Source organism: Protopterus annectens, chromosome 17.part0, assembly GCF_019279795.1.
Source record: "Protopterus annectens isolate FY-2018-M chromosome 17.part0, PAN1.0, whole genome shotgun sequence".
In the NCBI taxonomy this organism is placed as follows: domain Eukaryota; kingdom Metazoa; phylum Chordata; order Ceratodontiformes; family Protopteridae; genus Protopterus; species Protopterus annectens.
In genome coordinates this window covers 249208682-249234337 of record NC_056751.1, presented here as the reverse complement: position 1 = coordinate 249234337, position 25656 = coordinate 249208682, and the positions used below count along the sequence as shown (strand labels likewise).

The window sequence follows — 25656 nt, the reverse complement described above, 5'->3', positions numbered from 1 at the left end:
CTCACAGCCAACTTTTATTGAGTTATATAAAAGGAAAGTGCATTGCTAGTTTGTTCTGTATTTATGGCACCAAAGTACACAGATAGTTAAGTGCTGATATGACATAACAAAAGGCAAATATTTGAATGGCAGATTTTTTCACATGCAGTACACTGTCTGAATGATTAAATGACATAATAAAATAAACCCAATCTACATTTAAAGCAATACCTCATAGCCACACAGTTCTAGTGTCATATAGCAAAATGTGATGTTTTCAAATTACAATTGAAGATAATACCGAGAAATAAAGAGTTGGAGCTAAAAAAAAAAGCAGTGAATAGTTTGATTATGATAGGAAAGTTTCAATGCAAATCATCTTATGTGCATTAATATTTAACAACGGAATTCCCAACTGAACAGCTGGGGCTGCTTCTCACAAAACTGGCAAGAAAAGTAATGCAGAGTTTTATGTTCTTGTCAACAACCGCAGTGTAGACATAGGTGCAGAAAAGTAAAACTGAAAACATGCACGGCAATTGCAGATGCCTGTCCTTCAACAACGGATGTCCACCATTCATCATAGTTACTTCCTAAAAGTTTTCTTCATCTTAAACAATACCCGAGGAGAGTAATATATTACAAATGTATGAGCCAATTTAATAAACTATTCCTGGAAAATATATGCACCAAAATTAGAATAAATGTCACTAAAATGCTGTTAATGTGAATATCAGCCTTATGTAAGCACACAGATGGGGAGTTTGCATACATGAATATAAATGCTCTCCTGAGACCAGTCGCACTAAATACCATTCTATCAAGATTTATGCAAAGATCTCAAATGATGCAACTTCTAGTTAGGCAAGCACATGGGTAAATGTGCACAAAACAATGGGAGAGTTAATGGCACTGCTTGTCACAGACTACAACCAGGTGTTTAATGCCCTTTGTCAACTGCAGAAAACAAAAAAAAAAGTCTGCATTATACATCAAGTCATCCAATCTGCAAGACTGAACATAAATTCTGCTGCACAGTCACATTTGTTATCATTGCTGATGCTAAGCATGGTGTCAGACACATACAAACTGCTCAAAAATAAAGCTGACCATATGACCACATGCTAAACAAATTACTATGATCTGAGAAACATTGGAAGCAGCGAGAAAATGAAACAGAAAAAAGGATGATTGCTCCTAGTGAAGTCCTCCAAAGCTAACTATGAATCCAAATTAGCTTCCTTAACTAAGGATAACCACAAGCCGTTCTTTAGTTACATCTGTACCTTAAAAGTAAGGCCCAGATTTGCACTGAACTCATAGTTAATGGCACTACATATACAGAACCTGTGGATATAGCAAACCTGCTAGTTGACAGGTTTAGTGACAACTTTATTCCCCTGTCCCCATCACATATACCCCAAAGCATCCCTAACACCTTTCCCCAACCTAGTATCTCTGAGGAGTATGACTTAAATCCCCCTCTCCAAAGCCAAAAATACAGCCTCTATGGGACAAGACAACATATCGGGATGTGTTCTACATGGGTTAAAACAGGAATTAGCATCACCATTGGGCACGCTTTTCAGTCACAGCCTAAGCACCGCCTTCGCCTTCATCCTAGAGGAATGGAAAACAGCTACTGTCATCCCTTTGTTCAAAGGGTATGCATCCACAGACCCCAGGAACTATATACCCATTAGTCTGACCAGCCTTATCTGCAAGGCCATGGAACAAATCATCATGGACCTTATTAACAGAGATACAGGAAATCTCCAAATGCTTGTACCCACCCACTTTGGCTTTGTTAAGTGAAGATCATGCCTGTTAAGCTTGGTGGACTTCTTCAAGACAGTCACCAAAGCCCTAGAGGAGGGCAAATCTGTGCATACAGCCTGCCTAGACTTAGCCAGGGCCTTTGACACAATCCTCCACTCAGGCATCATTGATAAACTCACCAAGCTGGGTACCAACGCATATACTGTCAGGTAGGTTGCAAACTGGCTCACTGATAAAACACATACGATCAAAATAGGGAACTCCACTTCCTCCAGCAGACCCGTAACCAGTGGTGCTCCACAGGGATCAGTTCTGGGACCCCTACAGTTTGGAATTTACTTATTATTTATTTATTTGACATTTGTTTACTAGAATAGCCTGACTGAGCTAATGCCCTTTTTTAGCAGAGACCCAGGGAGAAAAGCCCCACAGTACAACAAAGTGGAGGCCCGGGGAGAAAAGCGCCACAGTACAACATCACACATCACATCCTTCACACAACATCTTTCTTACACACACAAGCTCACCTCACTACTATGTCTCTGATCACCAATACTATTCTCTTTACATTCTGCCTATCCCTCTATTACCTACTACAACTAACAGCACACCGAACAACCAATACATCTTACAAACCTACTTCTACAACAACCACACGTACACAATCTCACCTCAGTTACTCTTCAGTAGCCTTTAATCCAGTAATAAGCCAAATCACGAACTAAGTCCCAACAACCAAAAAGAAGATAGCAGTAAGCACCGTGGTAGTCCAATGAACCTCTCCAAGCTGTAACTGTAGATAAATCCTTTATTAAACATGAACAACACAATGAGGTAAACGAAACACTGATGAATCAAGTGCTTTCGCCTGCATAGATGTCAGGCTTTTTCAAGATGAAACAGCAGGGTAACCAAGTTCATTTAAATAGAGGCTTTCAGTGATGATTGTTTCAATTAAACAATTATATTAATTAAATTAGATTAATTAAATTAAATTAAATTGATTGAAATGCTTTGACAAACACCAAGATGTAAAATATACTTTGTTGAGATGGAAGCATGGTTGTGCACAATACTTTTGATTTCAAGCAAATAAAAACATGTTAAAATACAAATACGTAGATGTTGTCTGACAAGAGCTGTGAATACTATCTTGTAATACTGAATGCTATCAGCACATTCTAAAGTCATTGAAAAAACTTTCTTAGTTTAAATATTTTAAATATTATAAATAACATGGACGAATAAAAAATGAAATCAGAGTGGTGTGACAACTGTGTTTTTTTGTTTTAGTTTTTTTTTAAATGGAACCTTCTAAGAACTGTGCATATAAAAATGTACAATTAAAATGAACATTAAAAAATTCCTTTATGCACTCAGTGACAAAAAAATATCAATAAATATAAAAATAAATATAAATAAAAATACATCGTTTAATATATATATTATTTCTAGTTAATATATAATAAATGTCAATAAATATAATAAATATAATAAATATAATAAATATAATATATATTAAACTTGTGTATTAAATCTACTGTTGTGTAAAAAATACCTAAAAAATGTCTAAAAAATGTGGTTTTAATTAATAAATTATTAATTTATAACCATGTGCGTGTGTTATGATGTTTTTGTAATAGTGCGTCTTTTATACAAAAACTTGTTGAAAACATACAAATGTTTGAAACTTCTTACATTCAACCTGTGACATCTTTTGTAGATGAATTTCCAAATGGTCAACCTGTGAGTAACTATGTTGTTCCTTGTTCCATAAAATATTAATTATGGTTATAGTTTCGCTCGTCTAAGTTTTAATAAACTACTGATGCTGATAGCATCATTTAAGGCAGGTGGTTTCGTTGCATTTAGTCTGAGTTGCCATATTAGTTCTTTGTATTCAATGGTGGCTTCCCAGTCACCACCTCTTGGGTTATGGGGAACCTGTTCTAAGACTAAAAATTTCACAGACATGTTAGGGCAGACCATCTGGTGTCTATAAAAAGCGTTTGATTCTTTCTTCTTTTGGATGTCATAAAGGTGTTCGTAGATTCTCCTACGCAACGTCCTTTCGGTCTTTCCGATGTAAAAACTTTCACAAATCTGACACACACCTAAGTATATTATCCCTTTAGATGCACAGTTGTAATGTAACTCTGATCTGACTCTAAAATTCCTGGATTTAATGTATAATGAACCTGTGTTCATAATGTATGCACATTGTTTACAAGCATTACATTTGTAAGTACCTGTCTGAATCTATACGGTTTGTTTCGTGCATTGCCTTTGTCTCTCAAATAAATTTTTGAGATTAATATTTCTTGCGTTGACAAATGTTGGTTGACTGGGCAACCATTTGTTAATTTCTTCATTTGATCTTATAATAGGCCAATATTTCGTTATGGTGTTTCTTAAATCCACAGCATTATTGTTATATGTGCATACAAACGCAGCTTTAGAGTCAAATTCTTTACTTTGTGTTTGTGTTTCAGCAATTCCAGTTGTTATCTCCCCTTTTGATATACCTAGTAAAGGTGAATATATGTTGTCTCTTTTGGTTAAAACTTCCTGATGCATTTTGTTTATTAACTTTTCAGGGTATCCTCTTTCTAAAAATAAGTTCTTTAATGTGTTCACTTCCCTACAAAATAACACATCCGTACTACACATTCTTGAGGCTCTGATGAATTGTCCTTTCAGAATGCCTTTCTTTTGTGAATAGGGGTGACCACTAGCAAAATGTAGAAATGCATTAGAGAATGTACTTTTTCTGTACACTGATGACTCAAACCTCTTTAACTCTTTGTTTTTAATCAGACTAACGTCCAAATAGTTTAATGTGTCATCACTAATGTTGTGTGTAAACCTTAAAAAGTCAGTGGTGCTATTTATGTACTTCAAAAATTCATCCAGACTTTCCCTGTTGCCACTCCATAGCAAACAAATATCATCCAAATATCTTTGATAGTGTGTGATATTTTCTTTCCAGGCTGAATTAAAAATAAATTGTCTCTCCCAGTAGAATAAGACGATATTTGCATATGCGGAGGCACAGGGTGTGCCCATTGCTGCACCTTTTCTTTGTTTAAAAAATTCTCCATTAAAAAAGATAAAATTGTTGTTTAAAATAATTTCCATAAAATCAACCATTAAATTGATCAAATTTGTACTTAAACCTGAATAATTGATTAAGATTTCATTAAACCATTGTAGTCCTGTAGCGTGGGGGATGCTGGGGAACAGTTCTACTATGTCCACTGTAACCATTACGTTGGTACAACTATAGTATTCATTTTTAATATTTTTCAGGAATTCCCAAGAGTCCTTGCAAATGTGGTCAAAGGATGAAACCATTTTCTTAAGAGACACATCTACAAATTTTCCTAAAGGTTCTGTGATACCTCCAGATCCTGCCACAATGGGTCTAAATTTTAAAGGGTTTAAACCTTTGTGTACTTTGGGAATCCCAAACATGACTGGGGTAAGAGGTTTGTTAACCATTAAAAAATTCAGTAGTTTCTCGTTAATTACCCCTTGCAATAAATGATCTTGTAATAAGAATTTTATTTTTGCATACGCTATATTAATTTCATTTAAGGAAATGATGCTGTATTGTTCGGTGTCTTGTAGTATGTTATGTATATTGGCATCGTAGTCATGTTTGTACATCAAAACCACCCCACCCCCCTTATCCGGTTTCATAACCCTGATTTGTTCCTCTCCAAGTTGATTTATGAGAGAACAACAATTATTAGATAAATTTTCTTTTGTGTTACTGGTGTTTTTCAACTTTCTAATATCTGTCTCTACCAGTTCCTCGAAAATTTTAATAACTGGGTGAAGAGGGGGGTTAAATGTGCTGGTTCTGCTAACAGGCTCCCTAACATAAGTTGTACCCTTGAAAAATACATTTAAGTTGAGCTGTCTTGTGTAGAGTTTCAGTTCCATAATTGTCTTAGTTACATCTAGGGGTTTAGTTGGAACAAATTGAAAACCCTTTGTAAACAGGTCAAAATGTGTATCATCAATGGTCATGTCAGTAAAATTATAGATTGTGAAATTAAATTTGGAAATTATTGTACAGGTTTCAGTAGTAGCTGTTGAAATGACTGTTACTACATCATTGGTAGCTTTTGATCTGTTTATCTCCGTTGTCTCACCCAGTTGTGATTGCTTTGAAACTGAACCCTGTTCCCCTGTCTTCCCTGAGGAAAATGAAAAACCTGGTTTGGGTTATTGTTAGGTGTACTTGTGTTACTGTTGTTACCCTGTTTCTGCGCCAGGCATTCACTACGCCTGGGTGGTTCATTAACTGTAGGGGAATCATCCTGTTCATATACATTGCTGTTAACAACTTTGTTGTAATTCTGTTTGTTAGACCAAACACTTCTAGTAAAGGTCCGATAAGCTGTACCATTTTTGTAGTCTCTTAAGTCCCTTTCCAACTTTCTAATTTTCCTGTCCATTATTTTCATGCAATGTTGGTCTACATCTGTGAAAACATTGTCATAGTCTTTTTTTACCCTAGAAAAATGCATATCAGAAATAATAGTTTCATTCAAATCATTTAACTCTTGTAATAAAACATCAATTTTCTTTTCATAGTCCTTGATCATTAGTTGCAACATTTCTAAACCTGTATTATCTAATAACATTGAAATATCTTTAAAGAGTTGTGTCCCTTGAGTAGCATTATTAGGGAATTTAATTAAACGGAGCCCTTTTGGGACTCTTTTAACTCTAACACACTCGTACAGGTAATCAATTTCTAACTGCATTTCCTTGTATACATACAGTTTATCTTTAAACAATAAAAAATCATTGTCCGTTTTACTTGTTTTTGAAGAATTATCAACAGTACCTTTTTCAAAAATGAATGCTTTGTTTGTCCATGCCCCAAAGTTAAAAGCTCTTGCATTGTTATCGGCTAGTTTATTCGCACCCTGCTGCTATGAAGATGATCCGTTTTTTGAAAAAATGTCCATTGAATGTCCCGTAGCATTTAGTCGCCCAATCGCATTTGAAACAGATGCTTCATTGTCGTGTTCTGGACCCATGTTGTTCTCTCCAAATTCTTGAAGCTGATTGCCCGCAACCCCAGATGTAACCGTTGGGTTGCTTTCTTTATTTTTCAATGAGTTACTGATCTGGGTAAGCAGGCTGACAACCTGCCGAAATTCCGCCCTTGTAACTGGCACGTCATCTGCCTCATCACGCAAAAGAAATGGTGTGCTTGGGAAGTTGGACGTCTCCGCGCTCTCTGCCATTACCAAAACCAGTAATAAGCCAAATCACAAACTAAGTCCCAACAACCAAAAAGAAGAAAGCAGTAAGCACCGTGGTAGTCCAATGAACCTCTCCAAGCTGTAACTGTAGATAAATCCTTTATTAAACACGAACAACACAATGAGGTAAACAAAACACTGATGAATCAAGCCTCTAATCCATACACAACAGACTTAATCTTACTACCCAAACTAAAAATCGTCCCCCTTCAAAATAACCAGTGTAGTAACCTTACTCTATATTGCCACCACAAAACTAAAAAGAAACTTTAACCTGTAGCTCTCCCTACTGAATGTGGCTTAATTCAGTGAGAGGGCATACATCCAAATCCTGGTCCCTCTACTACCACCTACAACTCCCCTAATCCCTCAAGATTTCTAAACTTCAGAACACTTTATCTTCAAAGCATAGGAAATAATATCCCACACCTGCATGCCTGGTTAACCAAAAATAAACCCAACTTCACTGCAGCTACAGAGACCTGGCTAAAACCATATATAAAAGATGCTGAACTCCTACCCCTTAGCTATGCTTGCCTTCAAACAGACAGACTACATAAAAAAGGAGGTGGTGTCACCTTGATATAGCCAAACACCTTCAGAGTAGTTCCATACACAAAACCTGTCCCACAATTCTCCACAGCAGAGATACTAGTAGTCTTCTTCAAACTTAACAGTCATAAAAGCCTTTGTATCGTGGTCCTATACATCCCCCCAGGCAACAATATTCCCACAGTAGAAGACATCCTTGCCTGGACAACTAACAATATTAAAAATGAAAATATCATCTTAGGGGACATTAACACTAACTGGCTTGATATCTCTAATCAACACCCTTCCACCAATATCAACTTGTATAACTACGCCCAGCTAATCACTAATATAACCAGACCCACCATTAATAGCAACACAGGCTCAGTCCTGGACTGGATCTTGGTTTCTGAGCCAAACAACATCTCCTCCTCTGGTATACTATCAAATACCATTAGTGACCACTCACCAGCCTTCACAGTAAGCAAATATACCTCACTTCCTAGTAAACAATTTCAGCAAACCAGAAACCTTTCTCATTTCTGCCCTATCACCTTTAATGAAATCTTACAAAGTATCAATTGGTCAGCAATAAGAACTCTCCCCTCTCGAGAATGCTGTTGAATTATTCAATTCAACATTTCTTAGTATCTTAAATAGTTTAGCCCCACTCCATCAAAAAAAAGTAAAGGCTAAGCATGCCAGCTGGCTTACCAAACCCACAAAGCAAATCATGACCAAAAGGGACAAAGCTTGGAAAGTTTGGCAAAAAAATAAAAATCCTTTGGATCTCATTCATAATAAACAGCTACGCAATCAGGCAAAATGACTAATCATTAAAAACAAAAAAAGAACACTTCCAAACTCTTCAAGATCAACATACATGAAACCCTAAGAAATTCTGGGGTGCAATTAATTCTCTGTTTCATCCAGGCTCAAATAATAATCCTTACTCCAATCCAGATAAAACTCCCACTGAGATAGCCTCACTGTTTAACTCATATTTTATTGACACCATAGCTAAACTAACCGCCACCCTCCCACAAATAAAACCCAGTCTAGCTGAATCCTCCTTATCACACTCCTTGACTTCCTTTCCACTTATTTTCTTCCTCTCACCTATATCTACCTCCACTTTAAAAAAAACTCCATGTACTAATGCACCTGACAACTCACCAGCTGAATTCCTACAACTTTCCACAAGCTCCATTGCCTATCTTATCAGCATACTCTTTAACAGATCTAGTCAGGAGTCCCTTGTACCACATATCTGGAAAAAAGCTTACGTCCTTCCACTACATAAAGGTAGCAACAACTCAGATATCTCCAATTTCCAACCAATCACTATTCTCTCTCTCCCATTTCCAAAATTTTATAAAAATGTGTACACAGCCAGCTTCTTAGTCATCTGGTTGCTAACCAGATCCTTCTTCTCACTCAGCACGGTTTCAGGCCAGGTCACAGTACTAGCACAGCTCTCACTTCCTTTATGGACACTGTAAATAGGGCTTGTGATCCTGGTTACTTTGTCTCTTCACTCTTCCTTGACCTCTCAAAGGCCTTCAACACAGTATCCCATACCCTTCTCCTCTCCAAGCTCTCCAACTTGGGTATCTTACCACCAACCTTAAACTGTCTCTTATACTATCTCTCCAACAGGCACCAATCCAACAAATAGCAACACTTCTTCTCACCATTCCTAAACACTAGTTCAGGTGTACTCCAAAGATCCATATTGGGTCCCCTCCTATTTAGCATATTCATTAAAAACTCCCATGCCACTCTTGATCAAGGCACTGTCATCCAATAGGCAGATGATTCTACAGTCATCTGCAGTGCCAAATCCACATCTCGGCTACAACTTCTTATCCTTTACATCAACTGAAACTTGAATGTCCAATAACCACCTTGCTCTAAATCCCAATAAAACTAAACTTCTATGTTGTTCCAGGTACTAAACTGTTAGGTGTCATCACTGACCTACATATTCACAGCAACATCAAAAAACGCACCAAAAACTTCTCTACAGACACAATACCTTCCTTAATCTCACTGCAAAAAAGGCTCTAGCCTCATCCTTCCTGTGACCTTCTCTCTTATATGGTGCCCCAATCCTTACCAACATCCAGTTCTCCCTGAAAACCAAACTAGACTCATGCTACAATAAGATTGCTAAATTTGTAAAAATGCAAAATATTCAGTCCACCACTGTTCATCCATATGTCAACTAAACTGGATCAAACTTCTGCACTACCTGACTTATCTACAACTAACTACTACACATAAATGTATATACAAACCATCTGTTTGCCCTTCTCTTTCTTCTCTGCTGACCATGTATCACCCAAACATAACTCTTAGATCAGAAAACAAACTGCTGCTCAAAGTAGAAAAGCCAAATCTCTCAGCTGGTTCGATGCTCTACTCTTTTACTGTCTCAAAACTATGGATCTCCCTCCCACCTTCAATCAGAACCACCAGCAATCCTCCTGTCTTTAAGAACATCCTCAGACAACACCTCTCTTCTCTTTGGCTTTGTACATGTGCCAGTATAACAGTCTCCAAAATCTGACTCCTTCCACTATCATCTCTACCTTATTCCATCTTACACCTGCACTCTCTTCCATCTCTCACTTACCATAACTGACTTCATATGCACTTCTCTGTCTTCATAGAATTCCACTGATCATGCCTACAAACCTCCATCAGTTAATAATTACACATATGATACTCTATTTGTGTAATCTTATTATCAGTATTAACGGAATTGTACAATGCAAATATGTACTGTGTATGTAAATAATTTGTACTTTGTGCTGATACTTTTCCAAGCATTGTGACTGAATATACTTTATACTGTGTGTTATTTCATGTATGTACTGTTTAAATTATTGTAACCCAACTCACAATGTAAATATCTCCTGTAAATCTGCACCTGTGCTCATACTATTCCAAGTATTGTGACTGTATATATACTCCATACTGTTTGTTATTTCATGTGTGTACTGCTTAATCTATGTGGAGATTTTCGCCACGGGTCTCCACTGAAAATGGGCTCACCTAGGCCCAGTGGACCTTCCGGGTAAACAAATGCAACAAATAAATAAACAAACAAATAAATAAATAAATAAGCAAGAAAAATTATAGGATTGAAGTGAAAAACAATAAAATATATGCAATAAAATACTTAAGCAATTGTCCATTACAGTTCAAGTAAGAGAAATCAGCAAAAGATACATTTAGACCAAGTAGTAAGTACTGAAGCGGTGGTAACAAAAAAAAAAAAAACAGGCAAAAAAATGCATAACAATTGTCCTCAGTGGTAGTTCTTAAATGCCCTCTTTCTGAAGTACAGGCTAAAACCAAAGGACTGTGGCTGGAAAGTTTGCTGATGACTGTAAACTGGGAGCGATCATTTAAACCCCTAGTGATGTCAACATCCTTCAAAAAGGTCTTAAGCAGATTAATGACAGATGCCAAACTCATGGTCTTAACCTTCATGCAACAAATGCATTACCATCTCCTTTGGCAAGGGTAATATTCCTGAAAACTTCCACATCAATAGAAATTTCCTAAGCACACAGTCAGTGGTGAGAGATCTGGATACACAGGTCGACAGCAGCCTTAATTTTGATCACCATGTCTCCGCAGTGATAAATGGGCACTTTATATTGCTCATCACATAGGTAAGGGCATTACCTCCAGAAAAAAGAGGTTATAACTCTACTGTACTCTTCCTTCATCAGGCAAATAATAGAGTACAATGCTCCCTTTTGTATGTTCCTTTCCAAACACTTGCAACAATTGGAGAGACCACAAAGGTTCCTTACAAAGAAAATTCATTGTCTTCAAGATTGTCTTATGTGGACGGACTGAAATCATTGTCAATTTACTCTGTGTCATACAGACTGCTCAGAGGTGACCTGTGCCTTGCATATAGAGCAATCTCTGACCCAGCTTTAATGGAAATGCTGCACATTCCCATGTCAAATGGCACACTGGCCACTCACTGAAAGGACCTTAACCTGGTTTGTGGCATCAAACAGAACTTGCTGGACAGACAGATTTGTCTCATAGAGATTGCCCCACCTTTGGAACAAGCTTACTATTCATGTTAAATAAAGCCTATTTAAGCATAATTTGGATGATTTGATAGGTAACTGGAAATTCACCCTGGAGGTTCCACCTCTGTCCCTCTTAGACAGGGGCAATAGGTGTTGATTTTTAGTGTCTGCTTGAAACAGACACCCTTGGGAACATGGGTTGAACTTAGCTAGGCTTGTAAGGGCCCTGTGGCTGTAAGCCTAGTAACCTCCTATCTGGTCTATATTACGTTATCAAAAACCAAAGTCAGCGAATGCCTGTTCACTGACCAATAAACAGTGAACTATCATTTCTGTGAACGGCCACTACAGCAAATTTTTTCCTAGGGAAAAAAAATTGCTTGGCCATCATCGTAAATTCCCCCTTTCCCCCACTGTAGTGCAATCTCAGAGTTAATATATTTAGTTAGGGGAGTGTGGGGGGCACAGCCCTGACATTGGGTGGTGTGGGGGTGGCTCCCCCCACTTTGACAGGTTTGGAATACTGTCTCATTTCTGCTTTTTTGCTTAGTTTTTTCAATTTTAAAATTCTCTGAAGTGGCCAATCGCAGAAATGGCAGTTTATTTGTGTATGGTCAGGCGAACGAAGTTAAGTGACTTGGGTTGGTCCAATGTTATAGACCCCCCCCTCCTATGAGGCTATGGTCCTATGGTCTCCAATTTTTTTGTGTAATTATAGTTATTTATTGGTCAGCTTACAGGCTGCCTCGGACTTGGTTTCATTCATGTGTAATATAGACCCCCCTCCTATGAGCTATGGTCCTATGAATGTCAACACTTTTGTGTAAAATTACTCAAATAGCCCACAGACACACACACACACACACACACACACACACACACACACACACACACACACACACACACACACACACACACATGCACACCCACAAACACGCATTCTGTAATTCTGTTGTGGCAAGCACATCATCATATAGAATGGACTAAAGTGTGTGGTTTTATTTATTAAGCTTTATGACACAAAAGATATAGGACTACTTCTACTAATTTTAACTTGGTGATAACATAATAAAAGTTAACTATATGCCTTATGCCTCTATAGATATTGTTAGGATACCAGAAATATTGCAGATCAATAAATTCATATGTTGAAATTATGGGTACGGTTGACCGGTTTAGGGACTATATTTGTATTCAGTTTTTATTTCCTGCAGGTGAACATTTTCTTAATTATATGCCTCTTCCTAGTAATTCATTATTTCATTCACTAGGACTTAAATGAGTATTAATGAAACATGGATAAGCTTTATTCACCAAATCCTTAGCATGTAACAGAACTAAATGAAAAACAAAAACATCAAAGTTATAAAACTTACTGGTCCTGGTTACTTTGTCATTTAGATGTTAGTTTGCTTTCAGTTGTGAGGCTCTCTAAAAATGAATGTTGTGTCAGCTGTAATGGAATAATAGAATTGCGGCTCATAGCAGGTACAATTCATGTCTAGTTTAAGTTGCAGACCATTGTGTATCATATAAATCAGTATGCTCGTTCTTGGAAGAATTCAACCCTAGAGTTCACTGAGAATACACAAAACGATTAACTGTATAATCTTGTCTGACAAAGACTTTGCAGTGAACTCTGTAAATTATACTAGTATCATGTTTATGTCCACTGGTTAAAGGCCCTAAGGCTTAAATCACTACTTCTCTTACATTCCTTTCAGACAAGGTGATAACCATCATTTTAGTCTTTGTTGACATTCCCAATTAACCCCGTGTACAGGTATAATATTCAATCAGTGAATGATCATCCAGGATGAAGATCCAACTTATAGTCTAAAGCATTAAACACTTAATGCATAAAAACAATGAGCTCTTGGGAAGATTGAAGTCTAAAATTCTAGTTAACGTTACATTTGCAAGATGTGGGGTTAAGTCTTATCAGTTATGTTCTCAAAGGAACATAGTTATCACCTTCTAGCTTATAATATTTTGGAAAAGAGACAGAAGCTGCCTTGTATCTCCAAGATTTGGATTAAGTCTTACAAGTTCTAAACTGACAGGAACACAATTTGCATGAGACAGTATTTTTTTTTCTCTCCTGAAAAATGAAACAAAGCTGTCTGGGGCAAACTACAGCATTCTTTAGGCTGTGCAGGATAAATTAACAACTGTTTGGAAATTCTCAATTTACTATGCTACACTTAGGTGTGGTGTCTCTCTATCTGCTCCTCATGCAGAAACGTAATGCTGAGGAAGTTTTAAGTACTTGTAATGAAGAAGCCTGCGATACACCAAATGTATCTCCAGGTGATTGCTGAAAAGTCCCAATAGTTGGGATAGTACAAGCTCTAGTACATACCTTGGTTTCTACAGTGAAAGGTAGACCACATATTCTCCTAGATTCAGCAAGTAGGTGGTTTATGTCTAATTTGGTCTAATATGGCCCTTATTTTATCTTGATCTATGTGGAAGCAGGAGATTATTCCCTAACAAGTCAAGCCGTGGTAGGTAATTCAATGCCTAAATCACTTTTGTGTCTGTGGTCAGCAGTGATGCACAACCCAGTCAGTGTTAGATGTGGTTGCATTCTTTTGAAGCTGAAGTATTTTTGCAGCTGCACCCAGTGATGAAATTTTCAGCATGCCATGTCTCCCTGTGCTCAGAACAGTGGCTCGGTAGCTCAGTTTGATAAATGCCAGGTGTGATGTACATTTTGCACTATGCTGTAGTTGACAAGGTCATGGGTTTGAGACTTGGCAGGGGTTAATTTTAGAGGTGAGTGGCCTGGGGGCTAATGCACTAATACACTACAGAGGAGTGCAAATAAATAGCAAGTTGATACAGTTACATCTATAAATCTCAACACGTTTTCACTTTGGTCATTTGCATCTCATTTGGTTGCACTACTTCATTTACATCTGTGTATCTATAAGCAGTCATTTGCACACGCTGTATAGGGTACTGCTCTCTCTGTAGTTTGTGTCTCTGAATTAGTCCCACCCTGCACAGTGTCCCTTTCAACACAAACTGTCACTGCAGTAGGACATAACTCCTTTATGAATACCACCCATGGTTACTCTTAAAGAGTATGAATTTCTTTGCTGCAGGAGCTCATGCCCCATTTCTTCACTGCAACAGTCACACTTGCCAGTCTAAAAGCTGACAAAAAATGGAGCTGCAAAGTCCTAGTACAAGAACAATTTCTATGTTGTTTGATGCAACAAAGATCTGGGTAAGCCTGCATTTCCAGAAACACACTGATTTTTAATATACATACAGGATGGAATGGAGGCAGGACAACCATCATCTTGCGGTGTGAATTTTCTTGTGTGAAAAGTCTACTGGGCAAAATGGTATAGAAGTCAAAGGGACAAATTCCTAAGAGAGCAATGTTCAGTCTCCTGATAACCTGCCACAGTGAGCATTGAAGATTCTGAATAGCACAGATTTGCCACACAAAGGGAAATGCTAAATCATGATTTTTGTATGCATGGCAGTGGACAGCCAGGTGGTTGTACTAAGGCAGTTTCCAAAAGTACCGATCCCATGAAGTAGTGGCTTTCAGACATAATGCACTTTGCAACTTTCTCCACTTCTATATTACTTTGACGTTGGTATTTACAAATTTGAGGTGCGTGGGGCAATCTCACCACCTGAATTGTGCATTGTGGTGTGCCCCCTCACACATGTATACACACAAATATATATATATATATATATATATATATATATATATATATATATATATATATATATATGGATTCACTTCAGAATCCCGAAATTCCGAAACATCGAATTTCATATGACCGAGACCATGTGATCGATGTTTCGGAATATTGAAATTCCAGAACAAATACAACCCCCCCAACAATTTAAATGTTTCTGCAGGGGGGTAAGCCCCTCTGCAACCCCCCACACCCCCACTACTTAAATATTCCAACTCTGAGATCGCACTACAGCTAGGAAAAGGGAAATCTTCCATTCCGTGATGTATGCTGATCTCCATTCACAATGTCGTTATTCCGAAAGTTCTGTCATATGGTCTTGGCCATATGAAATTCGATCTTTCAGGATTTCGGCATTGTGAAGTGTTCCTATATATATATATATATATTTATATATGTGTGTGTGTGTGTACACACACATTTACATATTACATATACCTGTGAGCTTTATCTAAGGTGATGATTTAATTATTTAATTTTCTAGCATTATCATTAACTGAAATTTCCTTTGTGAGATGACATGAATCTGTGGCAATGTAGGTGATATTTTGTAGTGAGGAAGGAAAAATGTGCATTGTTTGTTGTTCATTAAGCACAAGGTATTGACATCTACAATGTAATTCAAATTTTTTGAACATATTTCTTTTTTTTGTGAATCCTATCCTTATTTTATTACCTTCTGATATAACATATAACATATTTACTACTTTAAATAGATGTAATTGTCACACATCAAGTACTGCTTACCCATTTCTAAGTATTCATCCATTAATCCATGCGCATTCATGGGTTGGAGGTTCCAATCTTTTTCCCACTGAGGTAGAAACATTTTGCTGTCCATGCTCTGGCCTCCTTTTTTTATTTTTTGACGAGACCACCAGTTTTGTAACAGCCTGGAAATGCAAGAGAAATATGTCATTAGGTTTTTCAAGAATATTTATTTATTTTGCTGAGTAATCTACAATGAATATTTTGCTTTGCAAATACTTCAAAATAAAGTACAATGTAGTTTACTTGTTGTGAGCTATACCACTTGAAAATAGCTTTTGGATGTGTACCTTTGTCTATAAGAGACCATATTAAGAGGAAAGCATTCTTGGTTCTGGCAGTGCTTTCTCCTCTAAATGGACCTGTGTAACATTTATTATTACTACATAATGATTTGGGTGTTGTCGTTTTATTCTAACTCTAGCAGTAGTTTATTTTTAAGTGAATCATTTATATACCATATTTTACAATGGGGTTCATATGCAACAAGTGCCCATTTCCAAATGCATCTGATGATTATGTCTCTTACAAAAGAACAGAAATTAACATTGTTCAAGATACTTCTAGGACATATTTCGTAAACATCACTGGTCACAAAGTGAACCCTTTGAAATAAAGCGTTAGCAAAGAAAGAAGGAAAGGATTCATAAAACATTCCTTGTGCTATAGCCATAGGGTACATTAGATAAAACAGATCTGCTGAAAGAATTGCCACTAATTGGACTCCACATAAACTGACATACAGTCCTAGTGGCACACCAGTGGCACTTGTTCTGTGGAGAGCCTGCAGGCTATGGATATTTTAGTTAACAAAGGCCACTGGTGAGAAAGCATCAGCATCTCCTACCTGGAAGAGCCACTGGTGATGGCTGTCGGTACAGTGCACTTGCTGTATTGGCAGTACAGTTTGTTAAACCTCTATAATAAATCACAGATCTGTGCAAGAAGACATCTGATTATGCAGCACGTAAGCATGTTGTTGGGGTTGTACAATGTCATAGCAATCTATGTTTGTGCAAACCTAGCAATGATGTTAGTTCAGAGCTGCAGACAAGATGGAGATGAGGGAGACCTGCCATATTACTATATGAAAAGTGTAACAGAATGCACCATTCATGACTGAATGCTTTGCTCATGGTACTTGGGCTCTCAGTTTCAGATACAGTTAGGAAAGATACTCCAAGGATTAAATGCAACAGTGGTGTTCTGTGTAATAGTGAATATGACTGGCTTCTGAGTTATGACTTGAATAGCTATTTGAATTATGTTGTGTGCTCAAGTTCACATGCCAGTGGGGAAGTTTAACACCACCTTTAGTCATCAGCACTGTGATTATGATGGAGATGATCAACAGAGATAAAGTAAACCTCCAGAAACTGGACCCAACCCAGCTTGATTTCGTAAATGGCAGATCATGCCTATTCAACCTGGTGGAGTTCTTTGAGAAGGTCACCAAAGCAATAGATGAGGGCAAAATCATTCACACTGCCTACCTTGACCTGGTCAAGGGATTTGACACAATACCCCACTCGGGGATTGTTGACAAACTCAAGAGGTTAGGTACAAATCCGTATGTCACCCGGTGGATAGACAACAAGCTCACAGACAGGACCCAGGAAGTTAGAATTGGGGAGTCCACCTCTACAAAGAGGCCAGTCACAAGTGGAGTCCCTCAGAGATCAGTCTTTGGGCTGCTCCTTTTTGGCATTTACTTCTCAGATGTCAAGGTCAATGTCAGTGGCCTCTGGCTAACTAAATTTGAAGATGATTGCAAATTAGGAGCTGTCACTGAATGTCATACTGACACAACTGTTTTCCAGGCGGGGCTGATATAGACAAACAACTGGTGTCAGAGTCATGGACTAAAACTAAATGCCAAGAAATGCATAATAGTATCCTTTGTGAAGTCATCCATCCATGGTAACTATCATATTGACAACACACCCCTTAGAGTTGACCCAGTAGTCAGGGACTTAGGGACACACATAGATAGTAATCTAGAATTTGCTCATTACGTGTCAACAGTGGTGAGGAAATCATTCTATGTTGTGCAACTTATAAACAAAGGTATGGCATCTAAGTCCAAGGAAGTAATTGTTCCACTCTATTCATAGCATTCATCAGACCTATCATTGAGTACAATGTACCTTTTGGTATATACCTAACCAGGCATATCCAACAACTGGAACGTCCACAGAGGTTCATCACTAAAAGAATACAGGGCGTAAGTAATATGTCCTATGCAGACAGCCTCAGAGCCCTATCCCCGTATTCTGTCTCCTACAGGCTTTTGAGGGGAGATCTATGCCTGGCATACAGGGCATTATCTGAACCCACTCTGATGGACCTTCTGCATATCCACAAAACAAACAGTACCAGAATTACCAATTCTAAAGACTTAAGCCTTGCCTGTGATATAAATAGGACCTGCTGGAGAGATAGGTATGTATCCCAGAGATTACTCCATCTATGGAACAGGCTCCCCATCCATGTAAAGCAGAGTTCCTCCCTAATCCAATTCAAGTGCAACTTGGACAATTGGATGGGAAATGAGAAATTTATCCCTGGTTTGGCACCCATGTCTCTGACGCAATCAGGTAACCTGTAAATGGTTAATCTCCCTGGCCCATGCTTATACTTATCAAAGGTATCAGAACTCATCAGAGATTTGGGATGCATGGCTAAGATTAAAAAGGTCCTTGTGGTCGTTAACCTGGTAAACACTTATGAACCTATGTAAAGAGGCATGTCTGTCACTGTTTCTGCAAAAGGCTCCTCATATCTGGCCTGTTTAATGCAGCATTTGTTCTTTTATTAATACAAAGATGTGTGCAGCTGTCAAAAGTGACTCATGAATCAAAGCCTGTATCTGTAACACTTATTTCAGGATTTCCCTTTGTAACAGATTTATAGGTAGTTACTAGGTATGCAGTCCAGGAGACAATTGAGTAGCCTAGCTCATTTTCCCAATTACTAAGCAGCATTGTCTGGTTAAGTGACTTACTCAGGTCACACAGTAGACAAATGGAAGCTGAGGGACTCAAACCTTGGACTAGACGAAGCAGCTCTATTACACTGTTTCCTTAATTTCACTATGAACTAAAACCTTTCGTATTCAAACAAGCAAAACATAAGTGCTTTCTTAACATAAATCCACCCAAACATCCCCTTTTCATCATGTTATACATGTATTATACTGTAACTGTTTAAAATTATATCTTCTATCTGAAAATTTTACATGTACTATGTCTACTTTGTGTATGTGTATGTGTGTACATGCATGCACGTGTGTAATTGTTTAAAAATGTATATTCTGCCAGATCTACTTTAAAAGCCCGAAGTTTCAAAACTACAAGTGTTTGAGACCATAAGATCGAAGTTTTGAAACTTGAAATTGTAATAAAAATAATCTGTGGCGGCTGGTGACTTCAAATCAAAGTGGGGCTGCAGGAGACAGCTGAATGGGTGGGGTCAATGGGAATGGGTGTGGTCAACTAGAAAGGGGGGAGCTATCCTCAAAACCACAAAAACTGTAACTTTAATTAAATACGCTGCCCTGGGTGCCAATTGCCAAACCATCATTATGAGAGTCCAATCAAGACAAAATGAAGTGTAGAAGAAAAAAAATATTTCAATCCATTGGCTGCATGACAGCTTACTTAATATCTAGATGGAAACAAAAAGGATGTGAGGCATGAAAAAATAAATTACTTTTTAAATACATTACTGGAATGCCAGTCAAAATCAAGTATAAGAAAAACAAGCAGCACTTAACTCAAATCACTTCTCCTTGCACTCCAGTTCTAATTATAATTTATATTCTGCTTTATTAAAGTACCAAGTAACATGCTGAAAGTAGCACTCTCTGTGATACCCTCACTTATAAAAATGTTTCTTATCCAAAAAAGACCTGCTGCCTGACAACAACTATCTACTTGTTTCATGGGGAAAACATGATCAAAGTAAAAAATGAAAAGCAAACAAAAAACAAGCTCAACATATATTGCTTAAAGGATTACTGCATGGGATATGGACCACACATGATAGATTGGCATTCTATTTAGTTTGCAGGTAAAGCCTGTAATGAGCTTAACATAATGTAATCCCGTCCTTTATTACAAATATTGTCATATGCATTTCAATACCCAAGGCTTATACGTTATCTAGTTATGTAAGTACTCTTTGCATGGCAACAACAGAAAGGCTTTCAATGTTGGCAATACTGCTTATTAAAACTTACTTGCATCTTATAATATCAGACAAGCTTACCTGGGTCATTAAAGCACTGCTACTTAAACACAGAGCAAAAGGCACTTTTTGAATAATAATAAGCATAAATCAACAGTATAAAAATATGACAGAAACAAGAACATTCTGCAAAATCAATGACAGATGAAGAGCCACTATAGTACTTGTGTTTACCTTGGATGAGGGGGGACAGTCTGCACATTTACACTGCATAACTGCTCCTTGCCTTGCTTGGACACATCCAGAGTCACTACATGGGGGAGTGGGGTTCAACAAGTTTGTCACAATTTGAAATGTCTCTGGCTGACTGCAGTGGCCCTGACACATTTGTCATACATCTCAACCTCAGAGCAAGAAATCTGGACAGAGCCATATGTAGAAGTGAGACAAAGCCCCAAAAATAAGGACAATTTTTAAATATTGCTCTTATAAACTTAGAAAGATAATAGAATAGTGGGTCTTACATTAGTATGAATTTTCTGAAGGGTATGAAATCTGAAACTGAAATGTCTGTCATTATTTTCTAACTTCAGTCTTTAATGAAGTACAGAGAATGTCGGAAGGAGTTGCATTGTGTTTTTGTAGACTTAGAGAAAGCATATGACAGGGTGCCTACAGAGGAGTTGTGGTATTGTATGAGGAAGTCAGGAGTGTCAGAAAAGTATGTAAGAGTGGTACAGGATATGTACGAGGGTTGTGTGACAGCGGTGAGGTCTGCGGTGGGAGTGACGGATGCGTTTAAGGCGGAGGTGGGGTTACATCAAGGATCAGCTCTGAGCCCTTTCTTATTTGCAATGGTGATGGATAGGTTGACAGACGAGATCAGACAGGAGTCCCCGTGGACTATGATGGTTGCAGATGACATTGTGATCTGTAGTGAGAGTAGGGAACAGGTGGAGGAGACCCTGGAGAGATGGAAATATGCTCTAGAGAGAAGAGGAATGAAGGTCAGCAGGACTAAGACAGAATATATGTGTGTGAATGAGAGGGAGGATAGAGGAATGGTGAGGATGCAAGGAGTAGAGGTGGCGAAGGTGGATGAGTTTAAATACTTGGGGTCAATAGTTCAGAGTAATGGTGAGTGTGGAAGAGAGGTGAAGAAGAGAGTACAGGCAGGATGGAGTGGGTGTAGAAGAGTGTCAGGAGTGATTTGTGACAGACGAGTACCTGTAAGAGTGAAAGGGAAGGTCTACAAGAGGGTGGTGAGACCAGCTAGGTTATATTGGTTGGAGACAGTGGCATTGACAAAAAGGCAGGGGTTTGAGCTGGATGTGGCAGAATTAAGGATGCTAAGATTTGCACTGGGTGTGACAAGGATGGACAGGATTAGGAATAAGTATATTAGATGTTCAGCCCAGGTTGGAAGGTTTGGAGACAAAGCCAGAGAGGCACGATTACATTGGTTTGGACATGTGCTGAGGAGGGATGCTGAGTATATTGGGAAAAAGATGCTAAGGATGAAGCTACTGGGTAACAGGAAAAGAGGAAGGCCTAAGATAAGTTTTATGGATGTGGTGAGAGAGGACATGCAGGTGGTTGGTGTGACAGAGCAAGATGCAGAGGACAGAAAGAAATGGAAACAGGTGATCTGCTGTGCCGACCCCTAACGGGAACAGCCAAAAGAAGATGATGATGAGTCTTTAATGATTTGCCACTAATTTGCCAAAAAAACACAATTTTATGAAAAATGGACCAAAAATGTGATGCAAAAATATAAAATAGCCACACAATACAGCTGGGAACCTGTCAAAGAAGAGACACTTTTTAATATTAGTACTGCTAACTTGAGCAGCTGACAAATTAAAAGAATCTACATGCATTTCTGAAATAAAAGTAATCTCTGGTTATTACAGTTATTTATTAATTGTAAACCCTCCATGTTTTCTTCCAAAATTGCCATTTTGCAGAGGGATTATTAGGGGAAGAGCAACATTTTGAGCTAAAATCGGGGACAGTTGAGAGGTTTGGATATGCCTAATTCTATAAAGCAATTTATTTGCACGTATCTCTCAACCTGTTAATGCAGGAAATCTGGACAAAGCCAAATATATTGGGGGAACATACAAACTACTAAAAATTGCTCTTGTATAAACATAAGACAGTTGATAGAATAACAGGTCTTGGTTTAGCATGCATTTTTCTGAAGGTTATGATGTCTGAAACTCAATGTCTGTCATTTAGTGACTTCATTCCTAAATTATTTGCCAGAAAACCACACATTTTATGAGGAAGAAACCAAAAATAAGAAGCAAATATTTATTCATTCTGCAAAAATATGGACAGCTGAGAGGTATAGTTCAACCAGGGTTGTCTGAGGTTGCTGCCCTTCCCCTCTCAAAATCATGGTCGAATGGAGCCTCCCTCCTGCAGCCATTCCAATGTCCCATTCCTTGGTTATTTTGCCCCATTTACCATAAACACTGTAATGTGCATACTGCTTTACTTCTGCAATGATTTGGATTTCATTTGAAAGTTTTATTTTGCATTTTTACAGCACAAACCCAAATAGATATCTGCTAAACAAAGCAATGCAGTCTCACAATGAAAACAGACTTAGCATTAAAACTTCTCTGCCCTTGAAACTCACATGGATTGAAACAGTATTGAAACCTACATTCAAAGAAAATACATTTTGCCAGTGGCAGATAAAGATTAACTTTGCGCTGTTTTCAAATCATAGGCCCCTTTTGGGCTGTTTTCAAATCATAGGCCCCTTGAACACAAAACATACACATGCTCTTTGATACACCTTCCAGATTGTATTAAATTGTATTCCTTGTACAATACAGTGCAGTTGTTATAGGGCATTTTAAATATATTGTTTTGAACATTTTTCCAGTAAACAATGAAATAAAATGCACGCACCAATGACAAAACTGCCCAATTCAGAACATTTCCATCATTAAAGTCTACTCAACCTTCTACAGTCCACCAGTATCAGTAAATATGCACAATCTCTGAAATAGTAAAAGTCATCTAAATAATTCCACATTAAAGAAATCTGTAACAATGAAGAGGTTGCTGCTAGCAAACAACTTTATATGTCATTGTTTATTCATCTACAAATAAAGTGCCTGTTGCCCTTGAGGAATAAATTGCCTATGTTGCACGCATTAAAAAAAATGATAAGCTAGTAATATCGCAATAGGGAATGTATGGCAAACTGATAACAGGTTCATAGTTATTACTCTAAGTATCTTTGCCAAAAAGGACTGCAGCATCCACCCCCTTTATAACACAGTACAGTATCAGCAAACCATCTATCTACTGTGGGAGTAGAACCCACAGCCTTTTGCATCAAAACCAAGTACACTACCTGTTGTGCTATTAACAATGCAAGCAGACTCAGAATAAGCAGCACTAAAGTTTTGTTCCCCTGCAGCTCTCAGCTCCTTGTAAAATCTACTCGACACGCAGTTGTATCTCTGAACTTTGCAGCACAAGAAATATGGAAAAAGCCGAAATTTATTGGGGGAGGAACAAAAGCCCAAAAACCAGGGACACATTTTAAACATTGCTTGTATAATGTTGGAAAGTTGCTAGAATAAAATGCTGTGTTACCACCATACATTTCACTGCCACGTCTTTAACCCAGGGGACCCTGTGCAAAACAGTCAGAAAAACATACCATTATGCCAAATCAGCTGTTTTGTGAAAGAGAGGAAGACAAACTTAAATGGCTACCATTTAGTGAATTCAGTTCTCACCATAGCTGTCAACCTTTTAGCACAAAACACCTGAACAAAGCCAATAATGGGGGAATACAGCCCCCAGACATACTCAGTGAATTCAGTTCTCACCATAGCTCTCAACCTCTTAGCAAAATACATGTGGACAAAGCCAGTAATGGGGGGAATAGTGCCCCCAAACATTCAGTGAATTCAGTTCTCACCATAGATAGCTCTCAATCTTAGCACAAAATATCTGGACAAAGCCAATAATGGGGGAATACAGTCCCAAAAATAGGGACACATTTCAAATATCCATGTTATAAACTTAGACAACTGCTAGAATAAAATGTTTTGTGTTACCATGTACTTTCTGAAGAATATGAAGTCTGAAATTCAAATGCCCTGTTATTTTTAAACATTTAACCAGGAAACTAGTCTGACTAGGAACAAAAGACAATTTTCAGCAGAGCAGGGAGAAACTCCAGACACATCTTTGTAAGATGGGAGGACATGCAGACTCCACACAGAAGGCACCCCAGCCAAGAATCAAACCAGAGAACCTGTAGCTGTCAGGCAGCAATACTACCAGTACACCACTGCACTACAGACTTTGCAAGGAAAAATGAAGCTACAGAAACCACAGATTTTATGAGGAACAGAACAAATATGAGGCAAAAATCTGCAATTTTTTTTACAAATGGTTGTGGGTAGGGAATTCAGGTCCTTGCCACCTGCATCCAAGGTACAGGGTTCAAGCATGAGTATCTCTACCCACCACCATGTGTTCTCTCTAGCCACCAGTATATAGCAACTGGGGCATTACACACACACACACACACACACACACACACACACACACACACACACACACACACACACACACACACACACACACACACACACACACACTGTATCCAGCGACTGTTTCCCTACCTGCTGTAGAAAATGTGTCCAGCCATTTCACGAACAAAGCCTCACACACACAACAGTAATGTATCCAGCGACTGTTTCCCTACCTGCTGTAAAAAATGTGTCCAGCAGTTTCACGAACAAAGCCTCCAGTCCAGCAGCACAATCCAAGTCAGGAACGAAGCCCGCACAGCAGTGAAATCCCTGCGAGAGCTCACCTCTCAGTCCTCATTGGTTCTGCCTGCAGATGAAGCAGTCCAGAGCTACTCTGTTCTGTGTGGTTGTCACTGCACAGATTCCTGGGTATCTCATCGCATAGATTCCTGGGTATCTCTTCTTCTGTATCCGGACTGCTGACAAAGGCAGTCTGAGTTCCCAATGTGCCCCCGCATGCGTGGAGGAGTCAGGACTCGTGATTTTTTTTTTGTTTGTTTTCTTGTTTCACAGTTTTTTCTTTTGGTTTTTCTAGGTGGGGTGCTGCAGTCCTATAGCACGAGCCGCCCCTGAAAAAAATACCCCCCCACACCCCCCCTAAATAAATATACCAACTCTGAGATCATACTACAGTGAGGAAAATGGTAAATTTCCAGTTCTGTGCTGTATGGCAATCTCCATTCAAAATGTTTGAAGTTTCAAAACTTCAATCTTATGGTCTCGACCATTTGCAGTTCAAAGTTTTGAAACTTTGAGCTTG

The 25656-nt window shown here is 38.3% G+C and overlaps 1 protein-coding gene across 1 annotated transcript in view; it reads right to left on the bottom strand.

Annotated features, from left to right (window-relative positions):
- ANO3 (anoctamin 3) overlaps positions 1–25656 on the bottom strand; it is a 3574693-nt gene that overhangs the window by 104662 nt on the left and 3444375 nt on the right. Inside the window, exon 22 of the mRNA XM_044059352.1 lies at positions 16114–16259. Coding sequence (XP_043915287.1) covers positions 16114–16259 — 146 coding nt within the window. The remainder of the gene's footprint in view (positions 1–16113; positions 16260–25656) is intronic.